A 13922-nucleotide genomic window follows, 5' to 3' on the forward strand; every position below is an offset into this window, starting at 1 on the left:
ACAGGATGTTTTAGTTGGCTTACCAGAAACTGTCCTCAAGATGAACCCAAAGAGAAGGGGTAGACCCATGGGTCCTACACTTATTGAGGCAGTAGAGTTTCCCAGTTAAGGGGAGGCCATAGACCATGTTAGATAATTGCAAGTTTGGTGTTCAAGACATGCTGGTAATGGTGGTTGGAATGAGAATGTTCCCCAAATGCTTATAGATTTGAATCTTTGGTCACCAGGGAATGAGACTATTGAAATAAGTCTATTCTTATAAGATGTAGCTTTATTGGAGAAGTGTGTCATTGTGGTTTGCTTTGAAGTTTCAAAGAGGCCATTCTTAGGGGACCTACAAGGCTACACAGTATATCAGCTGGCATTTAGAAGACAATCCATCAGAGATTGACATATCTGATGGAGGCATGTGTTGAAATATGAGCGGCAGGCTACTTTCCCAGCACCCGGCCGCCCACACGGCTAGCTTTACCCGAAATAATTACACGGAAACTGTATTTTTTTAAACACTGCCTGGCCCATTATTTCCAGCCTCTTATTGGCTAGCTCTTACATATCGATCTAACCCATTTCTAATATCCCTGTAACACCACGAGGTGTCTTACCAGGGAAGATCTTAACCTGCGTCTGTGTCCGGTAGGAGAATCATGGCGACTCCTTGATTCAGCTTCTTTCTCCCAGCATTCTGTTTTGTTTTCTCCGCCTACCTAATTTTATGTCCTATTAAAGGGCCAAGGCAGTCTCTTTATTTAACCAATGAAATTAACACAAGCCAGAAGACTCTCCCCCATCATTTCCCCTTTTTTCTGTTTAAACAAAAAAGAAAGGCTTTCATTTTAACATAGTAAGATTACATATAACAAAACAGTTATCAAGTAAGAATTACAGTTACAATATTTATATCTATTTTATCTTTTATCATAACTAAGGAAAACTATAACTATAACTAACCATTCTTCAACTCCATCAAAGACTCCAGAAGGATATAATATTACCTAAGCAAACAAGAAATCCAAAGCTCTAGAAATGACAGAGACATCTCGCTGCCTATACAGTCACACAAAGTTCCTCTGTACCATTAGGGCATCCATCTTCAGCTGTCAGACCCATAGTATCCAGCAGATATTTCCATTAAGCAGGAAATTTCAAAGACAGTTCAGTCACTATCTGCTGTGTCCTGCAGAATGTCTCGCAGACTCTTTCATAAGTCATTAACCCTAAAAGACCGTCTCACCTTTAGGCAAGTTCAGCAGTCCTCTCTCTGTGGGTTCTCTGTGTCCATTTTATGCAACAGTCCAGGCAAGAGCAGTTTCTTGCCCAAATGGCTATCAAACTCCATAAGGATCCTCTTCGATGCCCATCTTCCTCTCGAAGTAGATTGGTGCTACCAGGAGCAGACATGTCTCATTGTCATGAAAAGTCCTAAATTATTAAAATATTTTAAATGCCATATTCTGCAGCCTTTGAGAGATATGAAGAATGCCTATCTGAAATATATCTCTATATATCTAGAAAATCTAACCAACATGACTACAAGCTTTATTATTATCGATGATTATCCATTAACAACCTATATTTCTTAATTATACAGTACATTTTTAAATGAACTACATAATCACAATACCTTAATCAAGATCAGAAATACATATACATATAACAAAATTGACCTTAAAATCCATACCAATGCAAATTATTCATACCTTATCCTCGTCCTCATCGTCACTCTCCTGGGTGGGCCTGGAGCACAAAGTAGGAAAAATGGAATAAGCCTCCTCCTTAGTGGAAAACCTTGTAAATCCTCAATTTAGCTTGACTGTCAGAGGGAATGCAGCACATTTTATCCTACAAGGCATACTCATCCATTGGTTCACTCACTTATCCAATGAATGATTAAATTCATCCATTCTTCCATGTCTCTCTCTCTTTTCTTCAATCCCTCTTCCATTTCCCCCTGTATCCTGTCAACAGCTTGCCCAGATAAATTTTCTGTGTCTCTTCTGTTCTTTAGTTCATTTGTAAAGAACTTGCCCTCTCAGGGGAGGATTTTTTTTTGCTTCTCTATGGATGGAGACCATATGAGGAAGATCAGATGAGCAACCATGACAACTCTTGTGCTGTAAAGTTAGGCTGACCACATATTGATGGCTGACATTCCTGTGCAATGAGTCAGATGTCCATGAGCTCTGCCCCTGGTGACAGACTGGCAGACATCACTGTGGTCACACATACTTAACTCATTCAGTGTTCACAGATCCTGGAGATTGAGGTTTAATTCTTGTCCTAATCTGATGAAGAAACCAAGATGAAGAGAACAGAGGAGCCTGAATTAAGGCCTCAAAATGGGTCATTTGCAAAGTAAGGCTACCTGCCTCCACATGTGCTGTCTCCCTATCTTAGTCAAATCCATCCTTCCATAGAGTAGCTATAGAGTACTTCCATAGAGTACCAATGTCCAGCCAACTGCTAACCACAGGTTTGAACCCAACTGCCTTTGATATCTGAAACAATTGCTGTCCCCTTAAGGTCTCATAACAACACAAAAAGGTACATAAGAACTCTCCAGCACTACATTAGAGCAATTCTAGGACCCCAAAGATGCAGCAAGTTATGTTTATTGGGAATAAAGATGGTTCTGGTGGGACAAAAGGATGTAGCGTTAAAAAACATATTGGCGTACTCAATATGATTGCATGTGATATAGCCCACACAGGCTTCTGGTTCTGAATACTTGGTCCTCAGCAGGTTTTGGAGGTTGTGGAGACCCAGAATTTAGCTGGAGGCATTGGGGTCTAAAAGGACAAGCCTTGATGTTTCAGGGCATCCTTTCACTTGGTCTCCACTGTTTACTGATTCCCTTACAGAGAACGAGCAGCCTCCTGTTACTGGTGCCATACTTTCCCCAACAAGAACAGAGAGAACCCCCTCTCACCCTAGTTCCTCTCATCACATATGAAGGCAAAAGTCACAGTCTCCCACACCAGTTTAGAATTATGATTAATAGAATGGTTATTTCTTTAAAGGGGAAAAATTTACAGATCATCATCCCAGACAACAGCCCTCTGCAGGATCAGGAAAGGAGCCTAGTAGCCGGAAGTGAAGCTTGAAGCAAGAGATCAAGCTGAAGGCAGATGCTGCTTTTGAAAGAGAAAGAGACCACACCAGAATGGGCTGGTATCTCAGCAGCTATTAACGGAAGGAGTGAAAAAAGCTCCTGCAACACACATATTTGGTCATAGCAAAAAAAAAAAAAAGTTACCAGTATGTGAGAAAAACCCATTTTAGTTTTTTTTCAGTCCTACAGGATATATCACAGAGACAGATTCTGCTTTATACATGACCGATGATTTCCCTTTAAGAAGAAACCCACAAACACTCCCAACAACATCATCAGCATTCAACAACATGTCCATGACTTCTTTGCCTTGCCTTTGATGGTGCAGTAAATGATGCTGCTAGTTAATCTGTGCGAGGAATATGAATTTCCCTGTAACTAAATAGACATAATTGACAAATTATCTTAAACACACCAGGGAGTCACACTGCGATGGAGTGGGTTATTCATCACCAGTGTGACAGTGACATATTTAAGATCCCTCCTTTGTCTTTAAACCTCAGAATTGTCAACATGGTATGTTGTCATACAGATTTCTTAGGGTTTTGTCCCACTGGTGGTTTCCTTGGATGTATGATTTGGTATGTTTACATGATTTTTGCCAGATCCAATCAGTTTTTGCCATGCACTCTCAGCTCCACATCATTGTATTGCCCTTAGATTCTAGTTCCAGGAATTTTAGACATCTTGCGACTGTTGTACAAGTACTCATGTTCCACCTAAATGATTTGGGGTGTTATTTAGGCTGAGTTTTATCTTCCATTCCTGAGTTCATTGACTTTTCTTGGCCATCATTTCTGGGCCTCTGAGCCTAACTACTGGGGGTTTCCGCCAATTACTTTTTCTTGCTGAGATAGCCTACACACTCAGTACTACTGTGACTGTGTTTAGCAAATATTCTTCTCAAGATAAGATAAATTTCAATATTACAATCCACCTGTTTTTATTGTGATTTAAACACACACACAAGTTAATGCACACTCACTGATGATATCTCAACTTAGGGGCCATTCTGGGGTTGGCAAGAGCCTCATCTCTCGAGGGGTTCTTAGAAGGCTATGGGGTGACCCCAACTAGAACCTTTGTCAGGTGAGGAGAGGGTGCCTGCACTGTGCCATGCCACTAGGCACTATGGGTGCCTTGTCCCATAGTCAGACTGATGACTATCTTGAATATCACCATAGAACTTTCATTTGGCAGTTGATGGAGATAAAGACAGGGCCCACATCAGAAAACTATACTGAGCTTCCAAGCTCCAGGTGAAGTGCAGAAGGAGGGAGAATATGAGCATGGAAGTCAGGAATACAAGGGCTTGGTCCACACACTGAGACACTGTGCCTGAGCTAATGGGAGCTCAACAAAACCAGCTGGACTGGAAATAAAAAAGCATGGGATCAAACTGGAAGCTCTGAATGTGGCTGACAATTGGGGCAGACTGAGAAGCCAATGATAATGGCACTGGCATTTGTCTGCACTGCATAGACAGGCTTTTTGTGATCCTATTCTATGTAGATGCATACCTTCCTAAATCTGGATGGATGAAGTGTGGGCTTTGACTTCCCACAGGTCAAGGTACCCTGCCCTCTATTTGGACTAGAGTTGGAGTGGAGATGTTTAGTGGGGGAGTGAGAAGAAAGTGGGAGGAGTAAAGGAGTGGATATTTTGATATTTATTATTATGAAGTAATAAAAAATCAATAGAAGATAACCAATGAAGAGATGGGAGTTAGGAAAAAAAATTCATGTGAGTTGTTGACGCAGACACCAAAGATATTTTCAGAAAAAAAAACAGATAAAGGTATTGAGTTACTTGGGCAAGAGTATGACTCATGTAATTGGGAAGATGAGTGGGGTTTTTAATTTTGGGTCTCCAGGGGGCTGTATGAGCAGCATTTTAGGACCTGTATGCTGGATGTTTCTGTGGGTAAATAGGGAAGAAACCAGCCTATGAGGGGGTTTATGACATAAGTAGAGCCTTGGTGATGTCACAAAGCCGTGTTTGGGGGTGGCAACTCTGTTTCACATGAAGCACTAGTCTTCTTTGAAGGTGGGTTTACTATCTTCACGGTGGCTGAGGAGGTCAGTTCAGCTCCTGGGCTCCACAACTGTTCAACAGGATTAGGCAGCTGAACATTTCCAGAAGATGGAATCTGGAGAGCCAAGACATTTTCTTTTGGTAAATATGTTTAGGAAGCAACTGGGACCTCTGTAGTCCCAGAAAGTTTTCCTTCAAATCTCCTGCTGGTCCACCATTTATGTGGTTACCAGCCCCTATGTTTGATAGCTGTGGGGACGGGGAATGCCATCTATTCTTCCCACTTTATCTTTGCTAACAATGTCCAATCCATCAGTCCACTAAAATGGCAAAGATCCTCTTTGTCCGTATATGTTTTAAAAGATATTAATTACCTCTAAATGGTGCCGTTGCCCAGTCTAATGAGTCTTTCTTGTTGCAGTGGGTTTCACAGTACTCACTTCTCTAATGAAGACACAGAATGGCTTTATGTAATAAACCTGGGTCTGGATCAGGAGACACAGTACAGAGAGCCAGTGAACTCTAGTGCCATGACCTTGGGCAGGTGGTTTGGATCAGCCACCTAACTAATAGCTTGAGGGAGATGGAGAGAAGTGGCTGTCCTTCAGATTCTTTGAAATCTGTTCAGATTTTTCTTACTCACTTTGGGGATAGGCATACCTTCTCCTCTCATTGACATAGTCAGTCAGGAAGTAGGTTTCTCAGCAGAGGTCAGTTGCCTTTGGGCAGCAGGAATGTGTCTCTGATACAGATATACTGAGCTATAGACAATAGTTTGATAATTTTTCTATTAATTTCTTAAGACAAAATTACATTTAGGTATCCAAATCTATTCAGCACTGCCTTTGTCGCCTGCCCCAAAGTTCTTCCAGAAAAGAGCCTTGACCTTACATCTTCCCTCCCTTTCTTATACTTGCAGGCACCCATGGTGGAGGAAACCACTTTGTGTCTGATTTAAACTGAAGAGTTCTTCCAACCCAGAGATTGGCAGCTATGAAGCCCAAGCACAGAAAGATAGCCAAGAGACAGCGGAACCGGAGTGCTGTGGCCTACCTCAGTAAGTCTACTGCCATGATGAAGATGCCTCATAGTATGAGATGCATGCCACCTCTCCAGAAGAGGAATGGGCCATCTCTCCAGAAGCAAAAACTGAGTAGGCCTTTTGAGGCCCTGGAGAATATTGTTGGCTGCAGAATTTCTCATGGCTTGAAGGAAGCCAATGAACCAGTCACCCAGTGGAAAGCCATCGTTCTAGATCAACTGCCAACAAATCCCTCTCTCTATTGGTTGAAATATGATGGGATTGATTGTGTCTATGGCTTGGAGCTTCACAGCGATGAAAGGATTTTAAACCTTAAGATCCTGCCTAATAACGTGCCATTTCCTCAGGTGACAGACACTCATCTCTCAAACACCATAGTTGGCAGAGCAGTGAAACATACATTCGCGGGCACAAATGGCTCTAAGGATGACTGGAAGGGGATGGTCCTAGAGGAGGTGCCAATCATGAAGACCTGGTTCTATATTACCTACAAGAAAGATCCAGTCTTGTACATTTAGACCTCCTGGACGACTACCTTGAAGGCAACCTCCACATCATGCCAGGCTCTAAGGAGGAGTGAAGTGGGGTGGTCCCAGATGAGGTGCAGACCATGATGACCTGTTTCTACATTATCTATGAGAAAGATCCAGTCCTGTACCTTTACCACCATTTAGATGACTACATGAAAGGCAACCTCAATATCATGCCAGAATGTCCTCTAGAAGAGGTTACTTTGGAATTAGGCAGGGATTCCTTGGCAGGCAAAAGTGTGCAGTACAACAAAAAAGATGGAACCCAAGAGATAGGTAAAATTATTTACCAAGTTCCCACCAAACCATCCGTGTATTTCATCAAGTTTGATAATGACTTCCATATCTAAGTCTATGATTTTGTGAAGATCTGTTAAAGTGAAATTCTCAAATTTTGAGGGACAGACTTAAAACTGTGTTTGGAAAATGTTTTTTTTTCAGAGATAATTCAGGTCTTCTATTAATCTTGGTATCTTTTTTATTTTATTATTATTATTATTATTATTATTTATTGAAGAAAGAAAAAAATTTCCGCCTCCTCCCAGCCTCCCATTTCCCTCCCCCTCCCCCTACTCCTCTCCCCCTCCCTCTCCAGTCTGAAGAGCAGTCAGGGTTCCCTGCCCTGTGGAAAGTCCAAAGTCCTCCCCCCTCCATCCTGGTCTAGGAAGGTGAACATCCAAACTGGCTAGGCTCCCACAAAGCCAGAACATGAAGTAGGATCGAGACCCAGTGCCATTGTCCTTGGCTTGTCAGCAGCCCTCATTGTCCGCCATAATCAGAGAGTCCGATTTTATCCCATGCTTTTTCAGTCACAGTCCAGCTGGCCTTGGTGAGCTCCCAATAGATCAGCTCCACTGTCTCCGTGGGTGGGTGCACCCCTTGTGGTCCTGACTTCTTTGCTCATCTTCTCCCTCCTTCCGCTCCTCATTGGGACATTGGGAGCTCAGTCTGGTGCTCCAGTGTGGGTCTCTGTCTCTATCTCCATTGATCGCCAGATGAAGGTTCTATGGTGATATGCAAAATATTCATCAGTATGGCTATAGGATAGGGTAATTTCAGGTTCCCTATCCTCAGCTGCCCCAGGAACTAACTGGGGACATCACCCTGGGAACCTGGGAGCCCCTCTAGGTCCAAGTCTCTTGCCAACCCTAAGATGGCTCCCTTCATTAAGATATGTGCTTCCCTGCTCCCCTATCCAACCTTCCTTTATCCCAATCATCCCGTTTCCCCAAGTTCCCCCCATCCTCCCCTTCTCACTTTCTCTCCCCATCTCCCCTTACCCCCTGCCACTCCACCCCCAATATCCCAATTTTTTGCCCAGCAATCTTGTCTACTTCCCATAACCAGGAGGATAGCTATATGTTTTTCTTTGGGTTCACCTTCTTATTTAGCTTCTTTCGGTTATCATATTATAGACTCACTGACCTTTATTTGTGCCTAGAACCCAATTATGAGTGAGTATATCCCATGTTCATCTTTTTGGGTCTGGGTTACCTCACTCAGGATAGTGTTTTCTATTTCCATCCATTTGCATGCAAAATTCGAGAAATCATTGTTTTTTACCGCTGAGTAGTACTCTAATGTGTATATATTCCACACTTTCTTCATCCATTCTTCCATTGAAGGACATCTAGGTTGTTTCCAGGTTCTGGCTATTACAAATTATGCTGCTATGAACATAGTTGAACAAATGCCCTTGTCATATGATCGGGCATCTCTTGGGTATATTCCCAAGAGTGGAATTGCTGGGTCCAAGGGTAGGTTGATCCCGAATTTCCTAAGAAACCGCCACACTGATTTCCAAAGTGGTTGCACAAGTTTGCATTCCCACCAGCAATGGATGAGGGTACCCCTTCCTCCACAACCTCTCCAGCAAAGGCTATCATTGGTGTTTTTGACTTTAGCCATTCTGACTGGTGTAAGATGATATCTCAAAGTTGTTTTGATTTGCATTTCCCTGATTGCTAAGGAGGTTGAGCATGACCTTAAGTGTCTTTTGGCCATTTGAACTTCTTCTTTTGAGAATTCTCTGTTCAGATCAGTGCCCCATTTTTTAATTGGGTTAATTAGCATTTTAAAGTCTAGTTTCTTGAGTTCTCTATATATTTTGGAGATCAGGCCTTTGTCTGTTGCGGGGTTGGTGAAGATCTTCTCCCAGTCAGAAGGTTTCCTTTTTGTCTTAGTGACAGTGTCCTTTGCTTTACAGAAGCTTCTCAGTTTTAGTAGGTCCCATTTATTCAATGTTGCCCTTAATGTCTGTGCTGCTGGGGTTATACCTAGGAAGCGATCGCCTGTGCCCATATGTTGTAGGGTACTTCCCAATTTCTCTTCTATCAGGTTCAGTGTATTCAGATTTATATTGAGGTCTTTGATCCATTTGGACTTGAGTTTTGTGCATGGTGATAGATATGGGTCTATTTTCATTCTTCTACAGGTTGACATCCAGTTGTGCCAGCACCATTTGTTGAAGATACTTTCTTTCTAATGGAATATTCTTGCTCTAAAAATAAAAATTTGTGTGAACATGTTGTGTTGTTTGGTTAATGATGGATTGTGTCTTGTGGATGGGACATCACAGAAAGACATGCCTTTGTTTCTCAAGTTATATCTCAGGATCCCTTCAGCATTGAAGATGTTGCATGACACCCTTGTTCTGAAGTTGTAAGCATGAGGTCCCTTTGGGCATTAAAAGAATGTCTGAGTTTCCTGGTTCTCAAAGGAAGGTTTGTCAACCTTCTTTTGAACACAGGGTAATTGCTGAAGCTTTTGTTGTTGACAGTTTATTAGTTTACTGGTAAAAGCTGTGAGTTACCTCTGCTCTAGGCAGTAAAGATTGAGGCCAACTGGGCCATTCAGGAAGATCTGAAACCCCCAGTTCTGTAGAAGTGGTCAGAAGCTCCCTTCATCCATATATTTCTTTGGAAAATCTCTTTTAATGTCATGGTAAGACTATAGCCTGCTTGAGAATCAGTGGAGTTCATTCTGCATCCTGGTTCAGAAGAAATGTGCCTGAGAACCCAGTGAGTCCATGAAAATATTTTGAGGTCCACTTCAGTTACTGGGGAAAATGATGAGTCCTTCTGGGCCTGAAGGAATAAGTCTGAGGCCTCATTGTCAGAAAAAAGTGGAGAACCCTATACAGAATGAGAATGTTGCATCCACAGACAAACAGGGAATTTTGAATACAAAATTTTCTTTCTTCAGACACAGAAACTCTTATGCTTTGGGGAATGCATAAAGTCAATGACTCTTATGGGGCGCCTGATCAAATCTTCATGGGAATTTAGAATATCATGTTGTGCAGGGCAGGAAGCAGTGTGAACAATCTCCAAAGGCTAGGAGGCAATTCTCAGCTAGGGTCCTGACTAATTCAGTTAACTCCTTCTGATTTTGTTATTTCTTTATTTTCTTTATTTCTTTTGATCAAGTTAAGGGACATACACTGTGTTTACGGCACTACTAGATGTTCTAATGCTCCAGAACTTTAGGCACCTGGGTTGCTTTATTTTTGCACGGAGACTTTGAAGTCATAAGATTTGAATAAGAAACACTGAACCTCTTAGACAGAGGGAATTGATCTTTCACACACTAGTAAGTCATGGTCAATATTAGAAGAAGCACATGTTATCCTCAGTGGGTAATAGATTGTATATCATGTTCTATGTAGAAACTGTGACCTATTAATAATCAGATTCAAAACATCTGCCTTTTTATACTCAGGTGGACCAATCTGATGCCTTAATGTGCATCTGAGATAGCCAGGAATGGAAAGCAAAGTTTTAACAGGTAATTGATGAGAAAGAAAAGTTATAAACTCCTGTTGTTCATGTGGGCCACAGAGTAGGAAAATATGAGGCTGGCCTGTAAATAAGAAGATGTAAATATGGCATGATAAGAGAGAGTAGCACCAAACCACACCCCCCTTAAATGAGCATCTTTATTACCTCAGTTTGACAGGCTTGCAAAGTTTGAAGCCGCCATGGGCAGAAGAACTATGTTTATGTCTTCCTGGGGAGAAGTTGAAGTTCTACACAATCTACATTAGAGGGCACATTTCTAAATTCTCTTTGGTCACAAGGAGCAATTCTGTGGCTCGGTGATTAAGATGGGCAATTCTCGAGGCTCTCACTTTCAGACTGAAGCATTCTGAAGCTGCCTTGTCCATAGGAAAACCTGAGGGCCCTTTGTTCATATTGATATGTTCTGAAGCCTTCTAGAGGGGGGAGGTAAGAACTTAGGCTCTTTTTGTGAGTCCCATTGCCTTTTAATCTGAAAGGATCATCATAAGCATTTAGAAAACACAGGACTAAATGCAGAAACAAAAATCCAAAATATTCAGGCATCTGAGAAATTCACTTGGTTGAACACATTCCACTGATTTAAAAAGCAGTTCTCCAAAGCTGGATTGATGGCTCAGTGATTAAGAGAACTGCCTGCTTTTCTAAAGGTCCTGAGTTCAATTCCCAGCAACCACATGGTGGTCGTTATGAGATCTGTAATGAGATCTGGTATATTCTTCTGGCCTGCAGGCAGGCATAATAGTCCTTTTTTTGCAAGGGGATATTTTGGAGACTCCATGGAACTGAACATGATTATCTATGGCCTTATAGGATAGAAGGGATGTGTATGGGTATCCCATATTTATATTGAAAGGCTGTGTGTCTGCCTTGGTACATGCCGGAAGATCTTAGGTCCACTAGTTCAGGTCATCTATGTCTGAAATTTTTTTTGGACAACAGAGAATGATGTGGTACTCCCTTTTAGAATTGGTGAATAAACACTATAGGCATTTCTGTAAAGGTAAGATGCCAGTGTTTAAGAACACTGTCACTCTAGAGAGGAGGAGAGATATAAGGGTAAATGTCACTGAGTTCTCTGGTTTCCTTTTGCCTAAAAAGCCCAGATTCTGCATTTCTTATGTAAAGGTACCCATATGCATTTGGAATAATTGTTGTCAATGGTATTTGTCAGCTTTTTTTTTATTTTTGCTTTCACATGACATAGAATCTTCTACTTATCTTACCCTGCCATCTTCTGTGGTATCATTCAGTTGAACACTTATGGAAATGCATTTCTGAAAGGCTGTCTGCCCACTTTAGTGTGAAGTCTAACCCTTCCTAGATCAGGAGATGAGTAGTTATGCCCCCCCACAGATGCTTTCTTTGTAGCTTTGGCAGTGCATGATAATATTGTGGTGTTCAATACAACAATATTTTTTTCAGTTTGCTGAAGGAAGGGAGTGATAGATATCCATGGATGATGGTGAGTAAGATGCAAAAATCTAAGCAACTCAAGAAAGAGTCGAAATATGGAAACAGAGACATTGAGCAGCTTACAACAGTGTTGTAAGTCAGGGACAACCTTGATTTGCAATAGGATATCTGAGCCTGCACTTGAAACTCAGGCTGGGAGAAACATCAGTGTCTCCTTCAATGGCTTTTCTAGAGCATAATCTGATACCTGAGCTGGCTTCATTCTCTAGAGCTCACCATATCCCCTATTTTCACAGCAGACTTTTCAGTTGCAAGTAATAAAACACAATTCAAACTGGCTTTAGAGACTGCTGAAGTTTAGTTAAAACAGAAATGCATCTAAGCATCAAAAGACAGTGAGTAAACTTCAGGTGCAGCTGGATTGGGTAATCAAGAAATCTTGACGAGGATCCTGGTCTTGCTCGCTATTTTTTACTGACTTTACTATGGACACAATGTTAGGATGTTTTTCCTGGCTGTCTTAAGGTCATGTGCATTTGCACAAAGCCTAATATGGTCAAGTGAGGTCAACTTTAACAAAACCAGTATGCCATAAGATGACTGGTCTAGCTAAATGGGGAAGGTAGAACATACAGTGTCCAACAGTTTGCCACAGCAAGACAGGAAAAGCCACACATGCCTGGACATGGAGGACAGTCTCAGAGAGAAGTAAAGGTGAGGGGCAGGAAGGTCCTTGTGGCATCTGTGCTGTACAGGTACTTATTTGTAGTCACTATTCCCTGTCATTTTTTGATATTGTTTTCTAAATTTGAACACCATAGGAATTCTGTAATCACTGTGCTGTGAAGTCTCCAAGACCCTCAAAAATACAGAGGAGAATTACTGAAGAAATACCCTGATACTGAGCTCATCCTATGAACATACATATACTCATGCATATGTGTAAACACCCATATTATATATATAAACAGCACACACACAAGGAACATGATTACATTTTTCCAGATACATAGGTATATATGGTCAAAGCTTCAGTGTATAAGATACTAAAGATAATGGAAAAAGCAGTTACACCACTGACTATGATATCTAACACACATTTCTCAGTAATGAAAATCAGTAGACAAATGTGTCCTGAACCAGCACCACCAACCTGTATGAACTCATGAGAAATATAGAAAAGCAGAGTAGAAAATACTCCACTGACCACAGGGTGTGTGAGCCCCAAGAGATCCTTGATTTTAGATAGCAGGTCTTGAAAATCAAGGCTGAGATCCCTACAGCAAGCCAGCTGTCGCTGACAACCTGCTAAAACACTCACAGGGTTTTCTCTTTGGTTTTCAGCTTTGAACGCCATAGACCTACCATAAGCTTTGATTGGGATTTTCTTTTTTGCGGTATATGACCTCTCAGATTTAAAGTTTGGTATTTCTGTAATTTTAGCTATTTTGTTTTCAAACATTCCTTTAGCCCATCATCTGCCTTTATACACACAAACATGCAAACATAAACACACGCACACTCACGATAACTTATGGTAGATGTATGATGGATATGTTGGAAGTGATACAAAGGATGATGAGATAAGCAGCTGCATAGATGGCTCAGCAGTTAAGAGCATTACCTGCTCTTCCAAGGGTCCTGAGTTCAATTCCTGGCAAAAAACATGATGCCTCACAACCATCTTTAATGAGGTCTGGTGTCCTCTTCTGGCCTATAGGCATACACACAAACTGAATATTGTATTCATAATAAAGAGATAAATATTTTTTAAAAAAAGAATGAAGAGATGAATTCTTTTTTCTAATCAGCAATGGGCAATACCTGTCCATAAAGGCTTTTGGAGATGAGGTTTACTAATCTACTCAAAGGCCAGACGTGCTCTGAGATGGAAAATTAAAATAGATCCTCGTGACCAGAGGACATTGTCCTTAGCTATCCTAGCAGATCATAGGGGCTTCTGGTTATGATATGTGATAGTATGTGAATAA

General features: G+C 41.4%; 1 protein-coding gene across 1 annotated transcript; it reads left to right on the forward strand.

Moving 5' to 3' along the window:
- Positions 1-6139: 6139 nt before the first annotated feature.
- Positions 6140-7068, forward strand: LOC142847295 (Y-linked testis-specific protein 1-like). Its single transcript, XM_075968008.1, has 2 exons — positions 6140-6700; positions 6847-7068. The coding sequence occupies exons 1-2, from the start codon at positions 6140-6142 to the stop codon at positions 7066-7068; spliced, it is 783 nt and encodes a 260-aa protein (XP_075824123.1).
- Positions 7069-13922: the final 6854 nt, after the last annotated feature.

Source organism: Microtus pennsylvanicus, chromosome 3, assembly GCF_037038515.1.
Source record: "Microtus pennsylvanicus isolate mMicPen1 chromosome 3, mMicPen1.hap1, whole genome shotgun sequence".
Classification (NCBI taxonomy): Eukaryota; Metazoa; Chordata; class Mammalia; order Rodentia; family Cricetidae; genus Microtus; species Microtus pennsylvanicus.